The sequence below is a fragment of the Trichoplusia ni genome, chromosome 9 (genome assembly GCF_003590095.1).
Source record: "Trichoplusia ni isolate ovarian cell line Hi5 chromosome 9, tn1, whole genome shotgun sequence".
NCBI lineage: Eukaryota > Metazoa > Arthropoda > Insecta > Lepidoptera > Noctuidae > Trichoplusia > Trichoplusia ni.
In genome coordinates, this window is record NC_039486.1 from 15,117,184 (window position 1) to 15,139,299 (window position 22,116).

A 22,116-nucleotide genomic window follows, 5' to 3' on the forward strand; every position below is an offset into this window, starting at 1 on the left:
ATACAATACAAGAAATATAAGGAAATAATCAACCATGAGGGGGTAGTGCTGATTTTCAGCGACAGACCTATTTTTTTGTTCATGAAATACCAAATGAACTAACTTAACTCAAGCTTAATATTAGAATAGGTTTTCAAGTATAGGAAATTGAATTATAGTTCAGGGAAGGTCATATCTAGTGTTCGTAATATCGGTAACACGCTCGTCGCCTGCGGGCACAGAGCAATGTTTGTAACAGAGTCGCAATGTAACAATATAGCTCCAAATACAGGCTAATATATTATTTACCTACTCTGTATCTTCAACTAACTTTGACTATCTCGGTAAATGTTTTTTTTTTCGTTAAAGTATTGTAAATAACAGTTAATAACACAGAATTCGAACTTCACATAAATATTTTTAGTTTTCAATTTATGTATTGACATTATTTTTTATCTTTTATCATATTATGTTTTTTGACTACGTGGCAGCCAGCTGTTATGGTATGGACATATTATGCGGAGGAATGAGAATCATGTATTGAGGAAGGTGTTGTTTATGGATGTGGATGGATATAGGGGAAGAGGACAACCAAAGAAACAACAGATAGATGGATTGTGTAAACACGATATGGCTACAAAGAGTGTTTTTTGTGAGGTGACGTCAGATAAAAAAGTATGAAAGATGAAGACACGTTATGCCGACCCCAAAAACAGCAATTAGGATAAGGGAAGGGAAATGATGACCCATGTTTCTTGATTCACGGCTGCTGAAGGGGAGAAACTTAGCAATAGATTTATATTAGACTTGAAGTACGGAATCCTTTAAAACCTTACTAACTCGATATGACATTTATAATTATAATAAAACCAGCCTGTTGACGTCCTACAGCTGTAAAAGGAAAGTTTGAGCATTGATTTCACATAATTTCCTTTGATTTTAATGTAGAACCTCAAAGGAAGCTACCCTCTAACAATAGTACACGGCTTTACAGGACAATTGCGGTGTACCATCAGCTCTGTAGACATCAGTAACATGCCATTATTATAGTGCTCTGTTGCGTGCCATAACGGAATGCCCTGCTGCCTACAGCCTACTGTTATTGCATTGATTTGAGCCACACTGACACGTCCAGATCGCTCTTAGTTACAATATTCTAGGTACAATTAGTCAATGATGATGTAATGTTAGGTATATGGATAGGATAAGGACGTACTTCATTATTGACTAGCTCAAATATACATGGTTTCAATCACGAAAAATTTAAAGAAATTTTTATGTTACATTAGTTTCTGAGATTTCTCTCTACGTCAAGAGCATAGTATTATTCTACTAAAGTAAGATTATATCCTTCCACGATCTTAAGCTTTAAGTTGGGTGACCATCTTTGTCATAACGAGTTCCTCCGTGTTTCGGAAGGCACGTTAAATTGTGGGTCCCGGCTGTTGTTCCTACATCTTTGACAGTCGTTACAGGTAGTCAGAAGCTGAAAGAGTCTGACAGCCAGTCTAACCAAGGGGTATCGTGTTGCCCAGGTAACTGGGTTGAGGAGATCAGATAGGCAGTCGATCCTTGTAAAACACTGGTACTTAGCTGAAACCGGTTGGACTGGTAGCCGACCCCAACATAGTTGGGAAAAGGCTAGGCCGATAATGATGATCTTAAGCTTTAAAGTTATATACTTCATTAATAATATTGATAGATTAAGTACATGCTTTGCAACATAATAGGCACTCTTACTGGCGGTGTACATAAATATACTATACGCCCTATAACACAAAACAAAACTAGACAGTCTAGTCCACTCCTAAGAACTTTGATTTAATACATTTTAATAGATTTAATAAATCCAAATTATCAGTACGACTTGCACTTCGAAAGTAAGATTGTAGAAAAAATATATAAAAAAGAAATAGCATTGTAAGCTTGCTTCCTCCCCATTGATTTTTTAACAAGCCAGGTAATACCTTTTCCCAGCTTAGTACACGTGGATTATTCAATTAATGATCAAGCTGATAATTAAATGAACACCTTTGACCCTGTCTCTCATCCCCACGAGGTCGTCGCAATTTGTTTGTAATCGTCTCAGTTTACAAACATTCTGCCGTATTGATCTTACTAATTGGATGTTCTACAAAAGACTGTCAACATATACGTAGTATTTATAAATATCCAATTATGAAAAAACGCTGTAATATTGTCAAAGAAACAAAATTAGAACAACCTTAACGGACAGATTTTTATGAATTAGGTATTATGGTCCCATAATACCTAATTCATAAAAATCTTTTCGGAAAGCAAGCCTTTAAATTGCTTTTATCTCAAAGTACTATGATGTGATATGACAATTCAAACGAATATAAATTCTGTTATTTTTATTAGTATGGTGTTTTGTAATGGAACTCCTATGGTCATTTTCCAGCTCCAACATTTTTTTTATAATCGCAAAACTACTTCGTTAGTTTTCAGGCGTTTCAGCTCTATGTCATGTCATGGCATGTCTGTAACGCAATCTGTCTGAACATACGCATTTGTTCCTATGTTATTAATACCTTCCTTTCAGCATTTTTTCCCTTAACTAGCTATAAAAAGCGTCACACAGTCCATTCTTTTCGCTCCATTTTTTTCGCTCACGTCACTCGTTCATACGTCACTCTTAAGATGTAACAATGTTATCGTGCTCCATTCTATGTCGCTTCAAAGCAAAACCTCGTTAATTATTTTCATTTCGAGCCAAGGACTTACCTATGTTGTATGTAAATTAAAATTTAAAAAGTAAGATATTTTTTTTTCTTACGTATATCTAAAAATATGGTCAAGAGCGAGCCGGACTATCCCGTATAGATAACAAAAAACCAACAAATTCTTAACCGTTATGTCCGTTGCTTAACCTCCATGCCATTTTTATTGAAATACATCATGGTTCTCAGTCCTTGTCCTTATCCTGGTGACAGACACATAGACAACAGTAGTAACTAAAATGCCTTATCAGCCATTCACATGAACATCATAACCAAGAATATGAAACAGCTACAACCACGAGTGATATAACCTGTTAATCAAACCCAGTAGAGATAAGTAGTTTTTGTTCTGCTAAAATGCTTCAAAACTACTCATCAGGCCGCACTGACCCAATTAATTAATACATCTGGATAGTTACAGAAGCATCCTTTTTAGAGCACCCTGTATAAACAAACAGCACACCACACCTACCTGCCCTCAGGGCGCACACGTATAACAGAACACTCATCAAAGTCTACAGCATCGGTATACATTCGTCACTTACTACGGATGTTGGCAAAGCGTTCGCAAACGTAACAAAAATCCCCTTTGCTATGATAATTTTGACGCGACAACCCGCTGTGGAGTTACGCGGCGAAAGTGGTACTCCGACAGTAGTTCAAACACTTACAACGCTTAAAATAACCCTTTGTTTCTTTAGGCTTGTGCCATCTATGTGTATTTATTGTGGAGTTTTCCCGTAGGTGTAGACTTGGGTAATCCTTGTGAAATGTAGAAAACGTTTGCTTTTTTTTATTGGAGGTGCAATGCTAAAAGAATATTAGCTAACAATGCTATTTACCTGATACTGTCAGACACACAGTTGAATTGCAACTATCCTTTATTTGTTTGGAAACGTGCTGGGAGAGTTACTTAAAAAATGCACAATAAAACGTAAAGGTAACCTCATCTAACATACATTATTTTATATTTAATGGTTTATCTCAATGCATACAAATAATACACAAACAGACAACGTGACCAAGCAGATGAAGATCAAAGTGTGCTGATTACTTGACAGAAAAATCTTTAGTAAAATGCTTTACTTTTGAGGTCACAATTTAAATTATTTTAAAGTTAATAAATACAGCTCTTTCATTTGCGACCTTCACCGTACAGCTGTACAGGTACTAAGACCCTTGTCCCTTCGGTGAGTGAAGGGCGGCTGTTTGCATATTTCCTTTTAGTCCGACCCTAGTCGCTCATACATATTTCATACGGTTATGGCTCTTCTATTTGTAGCTGATGTCTCTGACCGGTATTATGTTATTAGAGCAAGTTATTACCTTACCTTAAATATAAGTTTTATTGACCATTTAACTATTTCAATGGTCACTAAAACTTCGATTTAAGCACATATTGGATACAACTCCATCGTATCACAAATTGCAAAGAAAGAATCTGTTGGTTTAGTTACATATGATCCTACTTCCTACTTATATTATAAACGTGAAAAAAAAAATCAAAAATCGAATTAAGATGAAATTTGCTGCACAGATAGATTATAACCAGGATTAACACATAATTTATATTCCCATTTTACGTTCCCGTGGAATCAATTTCGATTTGTAGTAGGCAGGCCCGCAGGCAACAGTATTTAGAAAACTATCTAGGTATTTAACAATTATATTGCAAGATAACCTAGAAATATGTCGGGTTGCCTACAGATTTCTAGTTTATTTACATAAAGAGGTTTCAATCAAAAGCAAACAATACTAATAAACAAAATGCAGATAAGGTTATCTTGGCTGAGTCGACTAAAATACTTTTCTCTCTTCAGCCCTTCAGCCCAACACTTAAACAAATGATTACCAGTTTATATTTCGGAAATCCTCTGTGGTTGTCAAATATCAGATGGTGTTCTATTTTTGAAACAATAGCGGAACCTTTCGTGGAATTAAACTATAGTTAATATTGTTTACTTGTTTATCAATCCACAGTTTAATTCATATATATCTGTGATTGTAAATGAATGCTATAGAATAAGGTTTCCCGAATTTCCCCTTTTCATACAATTCATTGAAACAAGTCGCGCTAATTACAAAGGTGTGTAACTGTACAATAATTAATACATTTCTCATAATTAAAGTAATACCACGGACTATGTAGAGATACAGGCTGTTGAAATTATAATAATAATCGAATATACTTTTTTCTTCAATACGCTGTGTATGACACAAGTATACACTTATGTTATAACTGGGTTATTTTCACGTACTTAGTTATTAAGTTCTCTGCAAGTTGTAGGCAACTTTTCATATATTTTTTTCAAGTGTACTTCAATACACAAACCATTTTACCTAAAATGATCCTTTTTATACAACTAAATATCGGTCAGTAAAAAGTTCCTTTGACGTAACGCTTGAATGAAACCGTTGCGTAGGTTTCCAATAAACATAATATTTTATTACAATTTAAATTTTACAGACCAATGATTTTGAGGGTCAAATAAATCGAGCAAACTTCGTAAACGGACTGTATAAAAAGTAAAAAACACCACCCTGTAGTTGGTATTGGTTGTCAAACGATTGAGAAGTATTGGCGGAACATTTAATTTTGCCGCTACAAACACGTGGGAGTAATTATATTTCCCAATGGAATCCTTAAAACGTAGGTGATTTCATTAAATATTTGAATGCGGTCTTAGATTGTAGAGTATCAGATAAGAATAAGCGAATATAGGGGAAATGGTGTTGGATATTCAATTTCAATTATCTCAAAATGACATCTTGGTAATATCCGCCACTTCCAAATAACAAAACGCGTTATTGTCCTTGTTTTGGAGAGAAATAGGATACGAAAAAAAATTCGTTGTTTAAAAAGAATTGGTAATAATAAACATTGATTTCAGTCAGAATTATTATCTTGCATTCGAAACTTTTGTTTCTATTGGCATTTCTGCGAACTGCATGTTTGTTCGTCGATTCTTATCCTTTTTTAGTGAATCTTAGCTCGTTTGCCCGGCTGTAGCGGCAACACTGCGAACGGAATTGATTGACGAATCAATATTTAATATTTGATTTGTTCACATAACGCAGACATCTCTATGTATTCGGTATTTATTTCTGTTTCCCATTTAATATTAGGTTTCGTTCAGTAACATCATGACGAGTTAATAAAATGTAAACAAGTCATTAATTATTAAATATTTAAAATTAAGTTGGGTTCTAAGACTGACTTTTCATTTTACTTGCTATGCTGTCTTTCTTTGATAATCATGGTTTAAAATAAAAATAACAGTAATGTACTTGTAGAAAAATATGACACTTTGAGAATTCTTATTAGTTCGTGGCAATACCGTTTATACGCTACAATGAGTTCGTCGAAAAATATCTCATTATCATAGAGAGTACATCTTCGGAAAAACAATAAGGAAAAATCCGTCTGAATGCCCATTTCTTGAGTAACATCTCAAAAATAGACCGAGATGAATCGACGGATCTTGAAATTGAGTATCAAAGGCAAATCGTAACGCTGGCAATATTTAGTAACGGCGATTAGTGATAACAGTAATCCCCAGAATTGTAATCTCCGTCCGTCCCATTATGCAAGCTTCAAAGCTCTCCTTAGCTCCATAATTTACTTTCGATCCCGGCATTAGCGCGAACGAATATAACTATAAAGAGATCGGATCAAAGAAAAGTGTACGCTCAACATTTTTTAAGGTAAGTAGATTCCCTTTCAGTGGAAAGTAGATAATGAAGGAAGTATGTATAAGGATTACCGACTTTGATAAGCACGAGTGCCGGATTATATTAAAAACGGGAGAGAACTCGCGCGCCGTGGCCACGAGACTTTTAATTTCCTCGCCGTCGCCTGGAATCGAAGCGTTTGCTTGAAATGTGACACCTGCCACTGAAGAGGGCAGTAGCGTCTTATTAATTTTATTGTCACTTGTTATAGTAAAATTCCATTGTTCATTAATTTAAATTGTAAATAAGTATGTTTATCTGAAGTAGCCCGACTTGATAACCACGCGATATTTTGGCTGCAGGCTTGCAAAGTCTTGTCAATGATTGAAGTTTTGAAGAGAAGCAGTCAAAGTCTGCACTCAGTCTAACTGCAGAGACTCCTTGAATTTTTTTTTATACCGCTATTTTAGCTGCATGGATAGCCAAGTGGTTGAGTCTACTACGCCAAACCGACGTGTAGCGGGTTCGATCCCCGCGTACGATAAGCTTTAGACTGAGTGTCTTTGTGCATGTGACCTGAATGTTAATGAAACCCAGCGCGACACAAGGTTTAAATTCCTAAATGCGGCAGTTGTTAAAAAAAGAAATCAAGTTTGTAATTTTCTATCATGAAACACCATCCCTAAACAGGAATTAGATTTTTTAGTGAGTATTGAGGAGCTTACTATTTAGTATTACATAATACTTTTTAGTAATACCAACATTTTGGCAAAAGTTCGACAAACTTCAATACACGGACAGAACCAATATTTGCGAGTTCGCTAAGTCTAGACTTCTGCATGTATTATTTATATCAGCTCCTAAACTAATAAACAAAAACTTTCCAACAGTTCTCAAAAATGTCAGTAATAAATTAAGCGAGACTTCTCTCGTGTTAACAAGGAGTTTCTAAAACAACTGTTACCATATTTCTGAGTTCAGTTTTCTAGTTCTGTTTTGTAGACATCTAAATAAATGAAAGTTTTGAACGCAGAGGAGGGAAACTGTATATTAAAACTACAGGATGCCCAATTTACTGAACTAAAAGAAACAGTAATGTACCGTTTGTTGTATTTTTAATCTTCGGAATAAAGAGTTCGTGAATAGGCCTTTATATGAATACGAGTGGTCGTTCGATAAACCATTCATATCGATCATCAGTGAGTTGTTTAACGCCATACATTCCTCGAGTGAGCGCCTCACGTCCGATCCCATCCGCCATGAACGAATGAACGAATGTATGATTTATCCGCGTTGTTTATGTAACAGCTCCAGCGAGGTGATTGTAATCGCCGGAGACATTCATTTTTGTTATTTTTCTATTATTTATTGGGTTTTATTTATTTGTTTTCCTCTGATCTTGGCACAGTAATAAAGTAGACGGTTGATGATAACGCTATCCTCACAGATATATTTCGGCGTGTTTATTGTAATGATTTTATTCCCCTTGCAGCACATTTTGCGAATAAATAGCGAAGTTATCTTGATTGCTTTTTTATCCAATCGAAATTGTGATATTCTAGAGCAGCTTTTCAGATCAGCAACAACATTACATAAAACCTATTTCGTATTGTTTTGTTTGATATCATATGGAGCAAATGAAGCTCTCTTTTATTTTATGTTTACGTCATTTATTTGTGTGATTTACCAATTGTAGCTGGAGAGATACTTAATTTAATCAAATGGATTCTCGTTACTTTAATATCTGGCCTACTAGCACAAGTGTACTTTATTTAAAAAGAGTCAAAGTGTAGGATGTGCAAACAAAAATACATTCGAAGCGGATACTTGTTCTTTTAAATGTAAGCATTTATAAGAAAATATAAATATACTTGGGCCGGAGTCGAACCACAGGTTTAAAATTAATGGTAAGAAGATTATTTAATTTTAAAACACATTACTTTAATGCTTTGTTGCTTTTTTTAGGATCTCTGTAAGGTATTTTTCCAGGTAATACTTAAAAAACCAACACCATAAAATCCAGACATTTTCACCACCGCTTTAAGCATCAAATTCCACATTTAATCCAATCAAACACGAAATCCCACAAACTTTTAACAAAAGATTCAAGGGATCATTTATTCTTTGAAGTCTCAACATCTCGGTCTGTTTCAATCCAAGTATCTACATAAAACAATGAAGCCCGCGACTCTCCCCAGAGCCTACTCTTCGAATTTCTCAAATACAATAACCTGTTCGATATTATAGTGGCCTCCAAAATACGGGAAAGTGAAGGAATATAGAGGATTGTATCAATTAATATCCCTTGGATCCTGCCTCGGGAAAGCTCTGGGGATCGTAGATCAATCGGCCATCGACACGGATGCTAAGGTCTGAAGGAGAAGGTCATTCCTGACGCGAGACGAACATCAAAGATTCGTACTGTGATAAATCGAATCGAAAAGGAATTGAGTAAAAGTTCTTGCGTTATAATTTTTTAGGTATTTTTCTATTATCTGTTTATTACAGCGTCAATTAATGTCGCAAAAAATATGTTTAAAAAGACACTTTTTTTTCGGGAACGGAAAAGACGATTGGCTGCAAAGAGTATTTCTTGTGAAATGACGTTAGATAGAAAGGTATGAAAGAAGAAGACATTTTGCACCGACTCGAGGTAATAATTGGGTGAGCAGGGGGGAAAAATGAATGATTATTTCACAAACAATATTTTCTCTTATTCATTTACTCGTTTTATTCAAAAGGGTTACTTACTTAAATAACCCTTAGTCTATTCACAAAATAATACAAACTCATACGGTCTTATCTAATCTAGAAATAATCTAATACAATAGTCGTTCAAGACGCATTATTATATTTCTAGATTCAGAATCTAATCTCGAAGGATATAAAACTAAATAACAGATTGTCCTCTGGAAATAAAACAATAGCTTTGTTTCTCTTTGAAGTGGAGACAGAAAATATGTTTTTATTTGTAAGTTTTAGGTCGATGACCTCCTTGTTGAGAGAGTTTTCCAATACAATCGTATTTTTAATACTTTGACTAAAATAACGTACAACTTCGGGAACGTGGCGTATGTTTTTGGTTCAGTTTTTTCACGTCATTTTTAATAAGCATTTATTTATTAGGGTATTCATCGATACAATTTTAAGGTTATACTGCTAAGAGTTGAGTTCCAAACCAGTTTGAACTAAACTTTTAAAACAATACTGAGATAAGACTGAATTTATGAAAACCTGTCTAAAATGCCACTTTTCAGCCTACTGCTGCCCTACAACTGCTTTTGGTACTTACTATTTATCTAATCAACATGAAAACCAGTCTCCTCTAGATATCTGAAAACACATGAATGGTGATGGCAGGTCAAATCGCGTGTTACATCGAAACAAAACATTTCCATACATTTAGGCATCATTAATTTGTAGACGTTAACCATTGTAGGTTTTCACTTTTATAAAGGGCTGATAAATTTTGCCTTCATACCTAACTTGTATTTTGCTTTCAAGTTTTCGTTCAAGTAACTGTCCGATATACATTTTCCGTTTACCTCAAGTGTTTACCTTTGGTAAGCCCGACCTGTTTCGGACACAACGGCCCAAAACTCCCCGTGTGAGGAGCTTATGCCTAAAGTAAATGCCAATATTTACATACTAAAGATTCACGTCAATATTATTTTACACGGACCAATAAATATAAGGAAGAAATAATGAAAGGTAATCAACGAGATAACACGACAACGCTCAGACCAGAAAATGACAGTGCGTATGAATAAAGACATTGATGTCACAGAAAAATATCTCAACGAAATAATAACGAAGAGCCAAAATAAATATCACCTGCTAATAGCCAGTAATATTGTCTTCTATTATTCAATTCCAGGTCACCAGTAAACCTCTGAAAATCCGCGCAAAAAGGTAAAAAGATAAAACACAAAAGAAAAGAAAATATAAATGACACTCATTTACTTATTAAATGATCAAGTTGGCGAATACAAGGTGCCATTAGATAAACAAGTGGGGCTATAATCCCGGGAGAACAGTACAAAATCTCTAAATTACGCCATTTATGTCTTTCTTAAAACATCTTCAAAGAATATTGCGGATATTTGCATGCTAAAAGGTAGATTAAATTTCGTCCCGACGCCACGTCTAAACCGCGGGCTTCGGCGGTGTAATCACACTATAGGACTGCTAATGACGTTTTTTGGTGACGTTATTGATGCCGCCTGTGATACCGAGATTAATTGGGAAAATGTTTTAAAGTATATGTAGTTGCAGTTAGGTTTAAAAGTCAAATTATTTTGCGAATTACAGTATAGTATACAGGTTCTTAACATGTAGAATTAATATAGAACAACGTAAAATAAGTTAATACTGATTAAAGTTATAAATAGTTGTGAATCCCGTTGATCACATCCAGCAAAAAACGAAAAAAAAATATTAACAAAATATAATAATACAGGAACGGTCGAACATTTACTTTTTAACGACACGCCTCCGCCCCTCACAATGAAACCCGTAAATTTCAAATATTACAAACTCGGCTCCAAAACACGCACTGAACTTGCAACACAAACGGACAAATTCTCCGACAGTTATCCCCCATCCCGGCCGACGGCGATTTTTGCAAATACCCTACCTCTTATAAAATGTTCCCTATTTCAAACCAATGCTCAAGGGGCGTCACTTGCACGGATTCGAAACCTTTCGTCCCACTTAAAACTTTCTTCAGAAATTGCTTTGGAAACTTTGACACTTAAAAATATCCTCCAGACGTCATGGCTGAGAGAAAATATCAATATAAATTCCATTTGGGATCACATTCTGATGGCGATTCAATTAGTTAAGATGATTCAAGAGTTAAGATGCCTCAGAAAAATGAGATAAAACTGACTTCTATTGCTTATACTTTTGCAGTCAAATATTTGATTTGATCTGTTTTATAGGTACAAATATTAATTTGACTTGTCTCTAGTCGAAAACTTAATTGGATACTGCGTGTACATCAAAGAATAAATTATTATTAAGAAATTCAATACTATCTGTAAAATCTCTGAGGATTAATTATTGGTTTCTCTAAACTTTTCAAGTGTCCTTAAGATAGAATGGTTTATATCAAAAGCAGGACAAAAAGCACTTGATTTTCAAACATTATGCTTCTCCGAACCCTTATATATGCTTTTGCTGTTGTAATTTTTTTGATAATTAATCTACAAAGTCAATTAGATTCAATGTATCGAAGAAATAGCCAGATAAAGCTGTGCTAGGCCCCCCGCCTTGCAAATCAAGCCGAGCTTTAATATCCAGGCTCTGGCGGGCGCGCGCTGCTCGCTGGTCGCCCGTATTTGAAAATCCCTCTCTCGCAAACGAAATTAGTGAATCAATAACAGTGCTCTCACTTTTATTTCGAATCGTTCTCTTCTTTTGAGTGCAAATTAAACATGCATTGAGTTGTATCTTTAATCCTCTTTTTTTTTTAAGGCGATGATGTAAGATCGTTGTGTTTGTAGACGTGCAACTGACTAGCGACTTTTTCGTGTCGATGTCCAAGACGAAGACAAACATCTTCATGAGCATATCAGTTCTCTAATTGATTCAACTAAGGACTTATAACATAACAAATGAGAAAGAAAGATTAATATTGGGTATAAAAATAATTAGAACCATACTCAACTTGCAAATCAAAGCATAGCTATGAACAGCATAATATAACAAGACAAATTAAAACAAAACTCAACCAAAACAACAAATAGCCCACAGATACACGACGCTACAAATTCAGTCGCGACAAATCTCCCATATACTTGCATACAATAAATCAACAATGTATAAGACAGTGTAGTCTACGTGTAGCCGAAAGGAATCGTAAATTATAAAAAAAGATAAAATGTCATCCAGTCGCAAGTACGGCTCGCTGTAAGATATTCTGAATGTGTAAGTATGCCCCAGGGAAGCGGCTACTTATCGGGCTGGGGCATAAAAAACTTAACGTCTCCCGCAAGATTTATGGATTTGAATGTTCCAACTACGTCCCTACTTCGATTGGGTTTCCGCCTGCTATACATTTACTTGTGTAGTCGCTTTTAGTTTCTTTTACGTTATTTTTTTCTGGTTTAGTAAAAAGGTTTGATAAATGATTGAATCGTTTCCTCAGGCAGATATAAAATAACTTGTTCTAGTATATACATTTATAATTGAGACGAGAATTTCATTGTGTAAAACTTGCGACCACAACTATAAAATCTTGTAGAAATGTTAAACTATGAAAGTTAATCAGGATAACATTATGTAATAAAGTTGAAGAATACCTCTTCTTGACTTTAATGTTTTTTTTTTAAACTGGAAGAATAGTTTAATTGAATATTTCATTTATTGAGGCTACACAACATCGTACTACGTGCAATAAGAGCTGGCAATCTTTCTATGTGGAGGCCTGTGCCCAGGTTTGTTACATTGATAGATTCTTTTACCTATAAAAGATTAAAAACATCGTCAGCTTAGCCTTTTCCTAACTATGTTATAGTCGGCTTTCAGTCGAACCGAATGATAGAACCAGTGCCAGCTAGTAGTAAAGCTAGTACCAGTGTTTTACAAGGAGCGATTGTCTATCTACAATGCCGCTTAGTAAGACTGGCTGTCAGACATTCTAGCTTTAACTACCCGTAACGACTGTCAAAGATGTCTGCATTACATCTGGGAACCACTATTTAATGTACCTTCTGAAACTCAGAGGAACTCGTTGTGACATTGATGGTCACCCATCCATGCAACAACCGTATGAAGCGTAGCTTAACCTGTGATCGATCAACTTGGACAATTATTATTGTAGCTTAGCAACGAGCTCTCCCAAACAGTTTACAACTAAATGTATTAATAAAAACGCGTTAAGGAACAAATAGCGTTATCACAGCACGAAGACACTCGGAATTAATTCTACTGAAAGTTCTCGTGGAAGCAAAAAGTGTAATTTATCAAAACTGGTGCAGGTACACCGCGCCTTATCTAGACAGGTTAAATGTATGTACCGTCCGCGAAACAGTGAAACATTTAGCGAAATACAAATAAAATGCTGGTTTTGATGTTAGACTTAGATGGGTGTTATTGGTTGTTCATATGTTTTGTTATCAGTATTAATAAGTATGTTACATACATGTGCATGGGATACATTTATTAGCTCATAATTCAGGAATTTACAATTTAAATATAGCAGTTCACTATCAAACATAGTGTCACAACTACTCTAGAAATTTGACACTAAACATAAAAAAAAAATATTATCTACAAAATCCGCCATTTATCTCACATTGTAATATAAGACACTAGCTTTTCGCCCGCGGCTTCGCCCGCGGCTTCGCCCGCGGCTTCGTCCGCGTCGAGGTCGGTTACATCGCGTTTCCAAGAGAACTCTTCAAAAGTCCGGAATAAAAACTATCCTATGTTCTTTCTCGAGGTTATTGTTTTATCTCTATCTTTGCACCAAATTTCATTAAAATCAATTCAGTGGTTTAGACGTGAAAGCGTAACAGACAGACAGACAGACAGACAGACAGACAGACAGACAGAAAGACCGACAGACAGAGTTACTTTCACATTTATAATATTAGTAAGGATTTATCTAACGCCACATATATTTTCACCCCACTTCGAATTATACCTCTATCTAATTTCCAAGCAAATACAGCCAAGATTCGCAACATAAATCCGTACCAGCGGTTTGTCCAAACAAATAAACCTATGAAATATTAATAGGGATTGTATAGACATTGTCGGAACGCACACCTGGGCCCGTTGCCATGGCAACCGGCCATGCGTACCAGCACTAAGATATCGTAAATCCCTATACATCTTGGTAACTGGAAGGTCTTGTGTTACAAGAGTAATCAAAGACTGGACAGGTATTGTAAACTGATGCACGCCTGCAACCTTACTGTAGGCTCTATTCGTGGAATTGCTGTCGTTGTGGAAGCAAGACGACAATACAAAGTGTAGAGCGCTATCTCTTTTCATCTATCTACATTTAAAGTTTATGGTAGATCTATCATTGGAATGCTTTGGAATTTACACTGGCATACTTGACAAGGTAATAGCAAGACATTTGATGCTTACCTACTTAATGCCCATCTTGCATCGTATCGTAATATTCCTAGAAATGTTACACTAAAGATAGATCAATCAAATAATATACTTTTTGACTAGTACACACACTACACCAAAATAAATGCGAATAGTTCGACATACTTTTTAGCATCGGTCAACACGGACCTCGAGTCCTTGCAAATATTTGTAAATAACGCATAGTTAAACACAATAGAAAGTAGGCTTACAATGAAACCAAAAAATAATGGTGACCAATTTATTATCACATCATTTTGTTATTGCTATGGCGCCATCAGATAGATACAGTCTGGTGACAGATATACATATAGAGAGCACAGACACCCTTGGGATATAAAACCCGTAATGACATAAAACCCGTTCAAACCGAGAATCAAACTGAACATTCCGACGTCAAATCATAGGCAATTAATAACAGAAGGTAAGGAACCTTTACCTCGCCTGGGCGGAGGCAGAGGCTGAAGGGCGGCGATCGTAATAAATCTAGATTCCTGCCACAGATAAACGGTATTGTAACACGTATTATTCTTTATGAGAAAGGGTTTGCTGGCCTTAAGACTGACCTTGGCCTTATACGGTAAAGGACAGAAATAAGAGCGGATAAGTATTTTAGAGTTTGTTAGCCATTTTCATTTAGTCTGACTTCCACTTTCTAACTCCAGTATCAAAGTATCAATTTTATATAAGGAAAAAATATTGAGTTTGACGAAAACAATGAGTGATTTTCACATATCAACACTACAAGCAACCATCTAAGATAGAGTACGAAACGATGAAAGGTAGAGGAATCTAGTACCTAGCTATCGTTGTGTTTGGATGAAAAATGGCTTCGTAGTAGAAAAATTGTTTCTCATTTCCTTATTTTTTTGAACGGCTGTTGCTGTATTAAAATTCTATTTTAATCTTAAAATTTAAAAATTGTGTCATTCATGTAGGTATATGCATGAGACGAAAAATTATGAAAAAGGCAACTAATTCCAAGTGCACGCATAAAAATATTCACATAGAACATACCGTGTAGCATTCACGCCATTTCAATATCGTGTAGTAGTGTCAGTCGGTGGGCCACAGCACGCCGCGCCACGGACGGGACATCGCCAGTCAAATATACGTCACTCCGCGAAAGTGACGTCACTAGTTGTAACGGTGAGACGTCAATAGGTGTCCGGCGTTTGAAATCAAACGAGATAGCCATTGGGACGTTTTTTAATGATGGAAGAATGAAAATTTGTGCCAAGAGTCATTGTTTTTTTATGACGCCAGGGCATTTAGGCAGTCGCTAATAGTGCTTTAATATTTGTAACCATGGGGATAAGCCTTCTTTTTTTTGTTGGTTTATCAAACTACGTTTGCCTAAGTACAATAACAATAGTCTAAAAATAGTTTTGTCTGTTCATCAATTTATATAAGTTATGATATAAAAACGACTCTAGCATGAACAATAGAAATAAACAATGAAAACAAAAGGCAAACCAGGTAAGACAGTAACGTGACCCAGTGAGGGTCATCCAATGGATCTGCACAACGGAACTGCATACGCCATCACCACGGAGCGGTCACCGCACCGGAACTGTGAGGAAAGAGAGAAAATTATGTACAAAAATGTTTATACACATGGTGTGAGTCAATTTTCAAGTCTTGATTTTAAATGTGATGACCTGGAAGTGTTTTAATGCTTTGTAATGTGACGCGTCACAGCTTGTCGGATACAATAGCAGTTTCTTCTATCTGGCTATAGTTATTTTATCAGTTCTGTGCAGCCCGAGACGAATACCATTAAATAAATATACTTGGCAGGAATTACACCGCAGACAGAGTTCGACACCGGCGAGGGTAGTGTGATAATCCTGTCTGTCATGCAAGACATATGTTTAAATAGATTAAGTTCATAGTTCATACATCAAATCAGATTCAATCTTTCACGTGCACAGACATTCGGTCACACACATTCAAATTACATTCACAGTTCACTCATCTAAGTATCGTAGGATATGACATGTGTCCGTGTTAAAATAAATGTTCTCAGAGGAAAGACGTATTTTTAATTAAGAGTTTAGTTTCAAATTTTCACCAAACAAGCCAAGATTATATAGATCTTATCGTCGTGAACATATGGTCCAAACCGAGCCGGATTTTATCAAGTCGATTCCAATGACCACGTGCGTCGTCGGCACTGCGAGAACAATAGCATGCCAGAGTGGATTATCTTTGCTAACATCGTGCGAGTAACTAATAAATCATTAGCAAAATAATCATTCAAATCTATATAAATTTGTTTGGATTTTGGAGTTTCAACGTCTTTCTTCGTCTCTCTACACATTTTCACACCATGGAAGTGCTTCTGGCATATCAAATGGAAGTGCTGGAAAACCTGAAGAAGGCAGAAAAAAACTATAAAAAGACACCGAAAGAACGGATTAAAAAACCATATTTGGAAACCAGATTGGACAATTTGGAGCAACTGTGGACAGTGTTTAAAGATGGCCACAAGTCTATTATAGGCAAGGTGACCTTGAAGGACAAACAGCATTCATACTTCACGGAAGATATATATGAAGAGTTCGAGGAATTATATGTATCATACAAAACTTTATTGAAAGAAGCCCTGCAGCCTTATGTCGCGTCAACGAGTGAAACTTCGTCCGTAACACCAAAATTAAGTGCTGAACAAACGGTCAGTGAGTGCGAGGTGCAATTACCGCGTGTGCAGTTACCTACATTTAGTGGTAAATATGTTGAGTGGCAATCGTTTTACGATATGTTTAATTCGCTTGTTCATACCAATAAGAATCTGTCTCCGGTGCAAAAATTACATTATCTTAAAAGTAATTTATCAGGTGAGCCGGAAAGTTTGTTACGTAATTTTTCTATCACTAATGATAATTATGACGAAGCTTGGAAACAGTTACTTAAACGTTATGATAATAAGCGTTATAATTGTAATGCACTTATGAGATTATTGTTTACACAAAAACCGGTTACTAGCGAATCTTCTAGCGCCATTAGACATTTATTGGATACAACTACAACTTGTTTACAATCTTTGCGTAATATGGGTATTAGTACCGAGTCAATTAACGATGCGTTTGTTACTTATTTAGTGGTTTCTAAATTAGATCCTGAATCCGTAAAGCAGTGGGAATATAAGTTAGGTGTACTTAGTGACAACTTACCGTCATGGACACAATTATCTGAGTTTTTGGAATCGAAATTTAGGTCGTTGGAGATGATCGATTCGAACAAGGTACGTACCAATACTAACACAAAGTCGAAGTCTTTTCATGGATCTATTGAAAGTAAAAGGAATATTTCTAACGTAACTACTAAATGTTCTAAGTGTAAAGGTGAACACTATATATATAATTGCAAGGAATTTAGTCAACTTAGTGTAAAGGAAAGGCAAGATTATGTTAAGAACAATAACTTGTGTTTTAATTGTTTCTCTCCATCTCATCCAGTTATTAAATGTCGCAATCCAGCAAGTTGCAAGCGATGTGGCAGGAGGCACCATTCATTATTACATTTTGAAAAGGAAGTGAGCAGTGAATCAAAGACTGAGGATGTTTTTATGCAGAGTGAGTCAGACAAACCCGTGAGTACACCTATTTCAACAAATTTTTCGAGTAGAGGTTTAGAACCGAGTCAAGTTTTGTTAGCTACTGTGTCTGTTTGGGCGTACAATGAGTACGGGTACAAACAACAGTTAAGAGGATTATTAGATCAAGGGTCGCAAGCGTCTTTTGTTAGCGAGTCAGTTGTTCAATTGCTTGGACTTTCCCGTAAACATGTTAGCGGTTCGGTTTCCGGTATAGGTGGCGGTAGCCACACGAATGTCAAGCACATGGTTTCTCTTCGAGTGGTATCACGTCATAACCCTGAGGTTTCAATCCAAGTAAATGCATATGTTTTGCGATCTGTTACGTCATTGCTTCCTTCAACCGAGTTACATTCACCTGATTGGCTACATTTAGATAAAATACCGCTAGCCGATCCAGGTTACGCCACACCTAGTAAAATTGATATTCTTCTTGGAGCAGAAGTATACAGCGAGATTTTATTGGATGGTATTGTGCGTCACAATAAAATATTGGCACAAAACACTACCCTAGGTTGGGTATTATCAGGGAGGGTGTCAAAAAATTCAACTTCTGCTGATAATGGAATAATCACCATGCATTTACACTTAAGTGGAGAAGAACTGCTTAGAAAATTTTGGGAAATGGAAAATGAGCCCAACCTGATACAGAAGAAGATGACAGACACAGAAAAACAATGTGAAGAATTTTATGACAAAACAACAACACGAGATAAAGAAGGAAGATTTATAGTTAAATTACCTTTTGATAAAGAAGATCCAGAGTGTCAATATGGAAAATCAGTAATAATAGCTACAAGAAGATATGAGTATTTAGAAAGGAAATTACAGCAAGATCCTACCCTAAAGGAAACATATAACAATGTTCTACAAGAATATCTTACAATGAATCATATGACACCAATAAAAAAAGAAGACGTAGATAATCCCAAAGCAGTTTATCTCCCTCACCACGCCGTGGTTCGACAAGATAAAGACACCTCAAAAGTGAGAGTAGTTTTCGATGGGTCATGTAAAGGATTAAACAACTTTTCGCTTAATGATAATCTGATGGTGGGTCCCAAGTTACAACAGGATTTGAGACACATTCTAATGCGTTGGAGAAGCCACAGGATATGCATAGTAGCAGATATCGTTAAGATGTTTAGAATGGTGAAAGTCAATTCTGAGGACACAGACTTTCAAAGAATTGTATGGAGACCACAAGCAAACGAGCCGTTACAACATTTCAAATTATTGCGAGTGACCTTTGGTACTGCGTGCGCACCATATTTGGCTGTAAAAACCCTTCAAAGGTTAGCTGATGAAGAACATGCAAGATTTCCTACTGCATCAAGTATTACAAAGAGGGACTTCTATATTGACGATCTCTTGACTGGCTGTGAGACACTACCAGAGGCTGTACACATATATAATGAAATGAACAAGTTGATGAACAGTGGCGGCTTTGAACTGCAAAAGTTTAGTAGCAATAATCAAGACTTATTGACACATATAGGAAAGGACAATCACAGTAGCGACGATTCATTTAGATTAAAATCAAGCGCTGTCATGAAGGTATTAGGCTTAAAATGGCATAAGAACATAGACTGTTTTCAGTATTCACTAGAATTACCAGACGTTACACAACCTGTTACTAAACGGCAGGTATTGTCGGATGTGGCCCGACTGTACGACCCATTAGGATGGATTGCGCCCGTGATCATCAAGGCAAAAATATTTATCCAAAAGCTGTGGAAGTCGAAGCTTGATTGGGACGATGTACTGACTACAGATTTAACGAATGAATGGTCACAATTTAGAGAAAGTTTGATATATTTACATAATATAAACATACCACGATGGTATTGTTTTAGTCCAGGGTCAAAGGTTGAGTTGCATGCATTTGGTGATGCTTCAAAGGTAGCGTATGGCGCTGCTGTTTACATTCGTGTTATTAATAATAACAACGAAATCTGTGTAAGTTTGGTATCAGCAAAAAGCAAAGTGGCCCCTATTGAGAAGGAGATATCAATTCCTAGATTGGAACTATGTGGTGCAGCTCTAGCAGCAAAATTATTATTTGAAGTTTCACAAATAATGAACATTCCGAAGGACAACTGGTATGCGTGGTCCGACTCAACAATAGTTCTAGCCTGGCTAAGAGGTGGGTCTAGCCGCTGGACTACCTTTGTGAGTAATCGTGTGTCGGAAATTCTTAATATTTTAGACTACAGTCAATGGAATCATGTTACAACTGATTTGAACCCAGCTGACTGTGTTTCAAGAGGCATAGCAACACAGGATTTACCTGAACATTCATTATGGTGGTCAGGACCTTCTTGGCTTTCGCAATCAACTACAGAGTTTGATAACTCTGTCATTATCGAGGACACTCATGAAGAAGAAAAACACACATCTTTAACTGTTTTACCTGTATTGGAGAATAAATTCATCTGGACTATGTTTTCATCACTGTCTAAAACCTTAAAAGCTATATCTTATTGGAGAAGGGTTTTACAGAATTTAAGACTACCAAAGGAAAAACAACAATCATATACAAATGTTATAACACCTGCGGAGAAAGATAAGAGTTTAATTGTATGCATCAAACAAGTTCAAGAAGAAAATTTTAGTGAAGAGATAAAACAGTTAAAGTTGAAGAAATTCGTCCCCAAGAAAAGTAAGCTCCGCACTCTTTGTCCCATTTTTGATGAAAATGGGATACTAAGAGTTGGCGGTCGTATTGATGAGTCAGAAGTAATTTATGATACAAAGCATCCCATCGTTATGCCTGCTAAGAGTCATCTTACCAAGCTTATAATTAGTGATGCTCATCATAAAACCTTTCACGGTGGACCTCAAGCTATGTTGTGTTATTTAAAAACGAAATATTGGATATTGCGAGCGAAAGAATTAGTTAAAAGTCATTACAGATCGTGTATTAAATGTTTGAGATATTCCAAGTCTAAAAGCAACCAACTGATGGGTCAAATTCCAGAAGTTAGGTTGAAACCAACCAGACCTTTTAAATCGTCCGGTTGTGACTACATGGGACCTATTAGTGTGAGATTCTCACCTGGTAGAGGATCGAAATCCTATAAAGGATATATTTGTTTATTTATTTGCATGGTTACTCGAGCCATTCATTTGGAAGTAGTAACAGATCTGACATCAAAGGCGTTCATTGCAGCGTTTAAACGTTTCACAGCACGGAGAGGTCACTGTCAAGATTTGTTTAGTGACAACGGCACTAATTTTGTTGGTGCCAACAAACAGCTTCGTGAGATGTTCGATCGTGCTAAGTCATCTGTGCCACGTGAAATTGAGGAGTTATTGAGCTTAGAGCATACAACATGGCATTTTATTCCTCCAAATTCCCCTAATTTTGGAGGTCTCTGGGAAGCTGGAGTTCGCAGCGTAAAAACACATTTATACAAGGTAATCGGAGATAGCACACTTACCTATGAGGAGCTGTCTACTGTTTTAGCTCAGGTCGAGGCCTGTCTTAATTCTCGGCCAATAACAGTAATGAGTGATGACCCTAACGAACCTCAAGCTTTAACACCGGGACATTTCCTCATAGGTGAACCATTGATAAGTATCCCCGACGAAGATAATTCTAATCATAATGTAGTAGGTCTGGATAGATGGAGATTAACACAAAAAATTGTAAATAACTTTTGGAAGCGTTGGTATAGGGAGTATTTGGTTAATCTTAATCAGCGATATAAATGGAACACTAAAAGATCCGAACCTGAAGTTGGTGACATAGTAATTTTAAGAGACGATAATATCCCACCTGCTAAATGGATTTTAGGAAAAATAACTAAAAAATATTTAGGGCCAGACAATATCGCACGTGTTGTATCCGTTAAATGTAAAAATGGCGAATTCAAACGTCCCATTAGTAAATTATGTTTACTACCTAAGTAAAATTATTGTTTACTCACTATTGATGTTAACTTACTAAGCTATAATGTTATAATGTAGATATCTAAGTACCTTCTTACCAGTTATTAAGAACCATTATTGTAT

At 36.1% G+C, this 22,116-nt stretch overlaps 1 protein-coding gene across 1 annotated transcript; it reads left to right on the plus strand.

The window, feature by feature from the left end:
- Positions 1-16,833: 16,833 nt before the first annotated feature.
- LOC113497449 lies at positions 16,834-19,850 on the plus strand. The gene is made up of 3 exons (XM_026877003.1): positions 16,834-17,178; positions 18,079-19,480; positions 19,747-19,850. The coding sequence occupies exons 1-3, from the start codon at positions 16,834-16,836 to the stop codon at positions 19,848-19,850; spliced, it is 1,851 nt and encodes a 616-aa protein (XP_026732804.1).
- Positions 19,851-22,116: the final 2,266 nt, after the last annotated feature.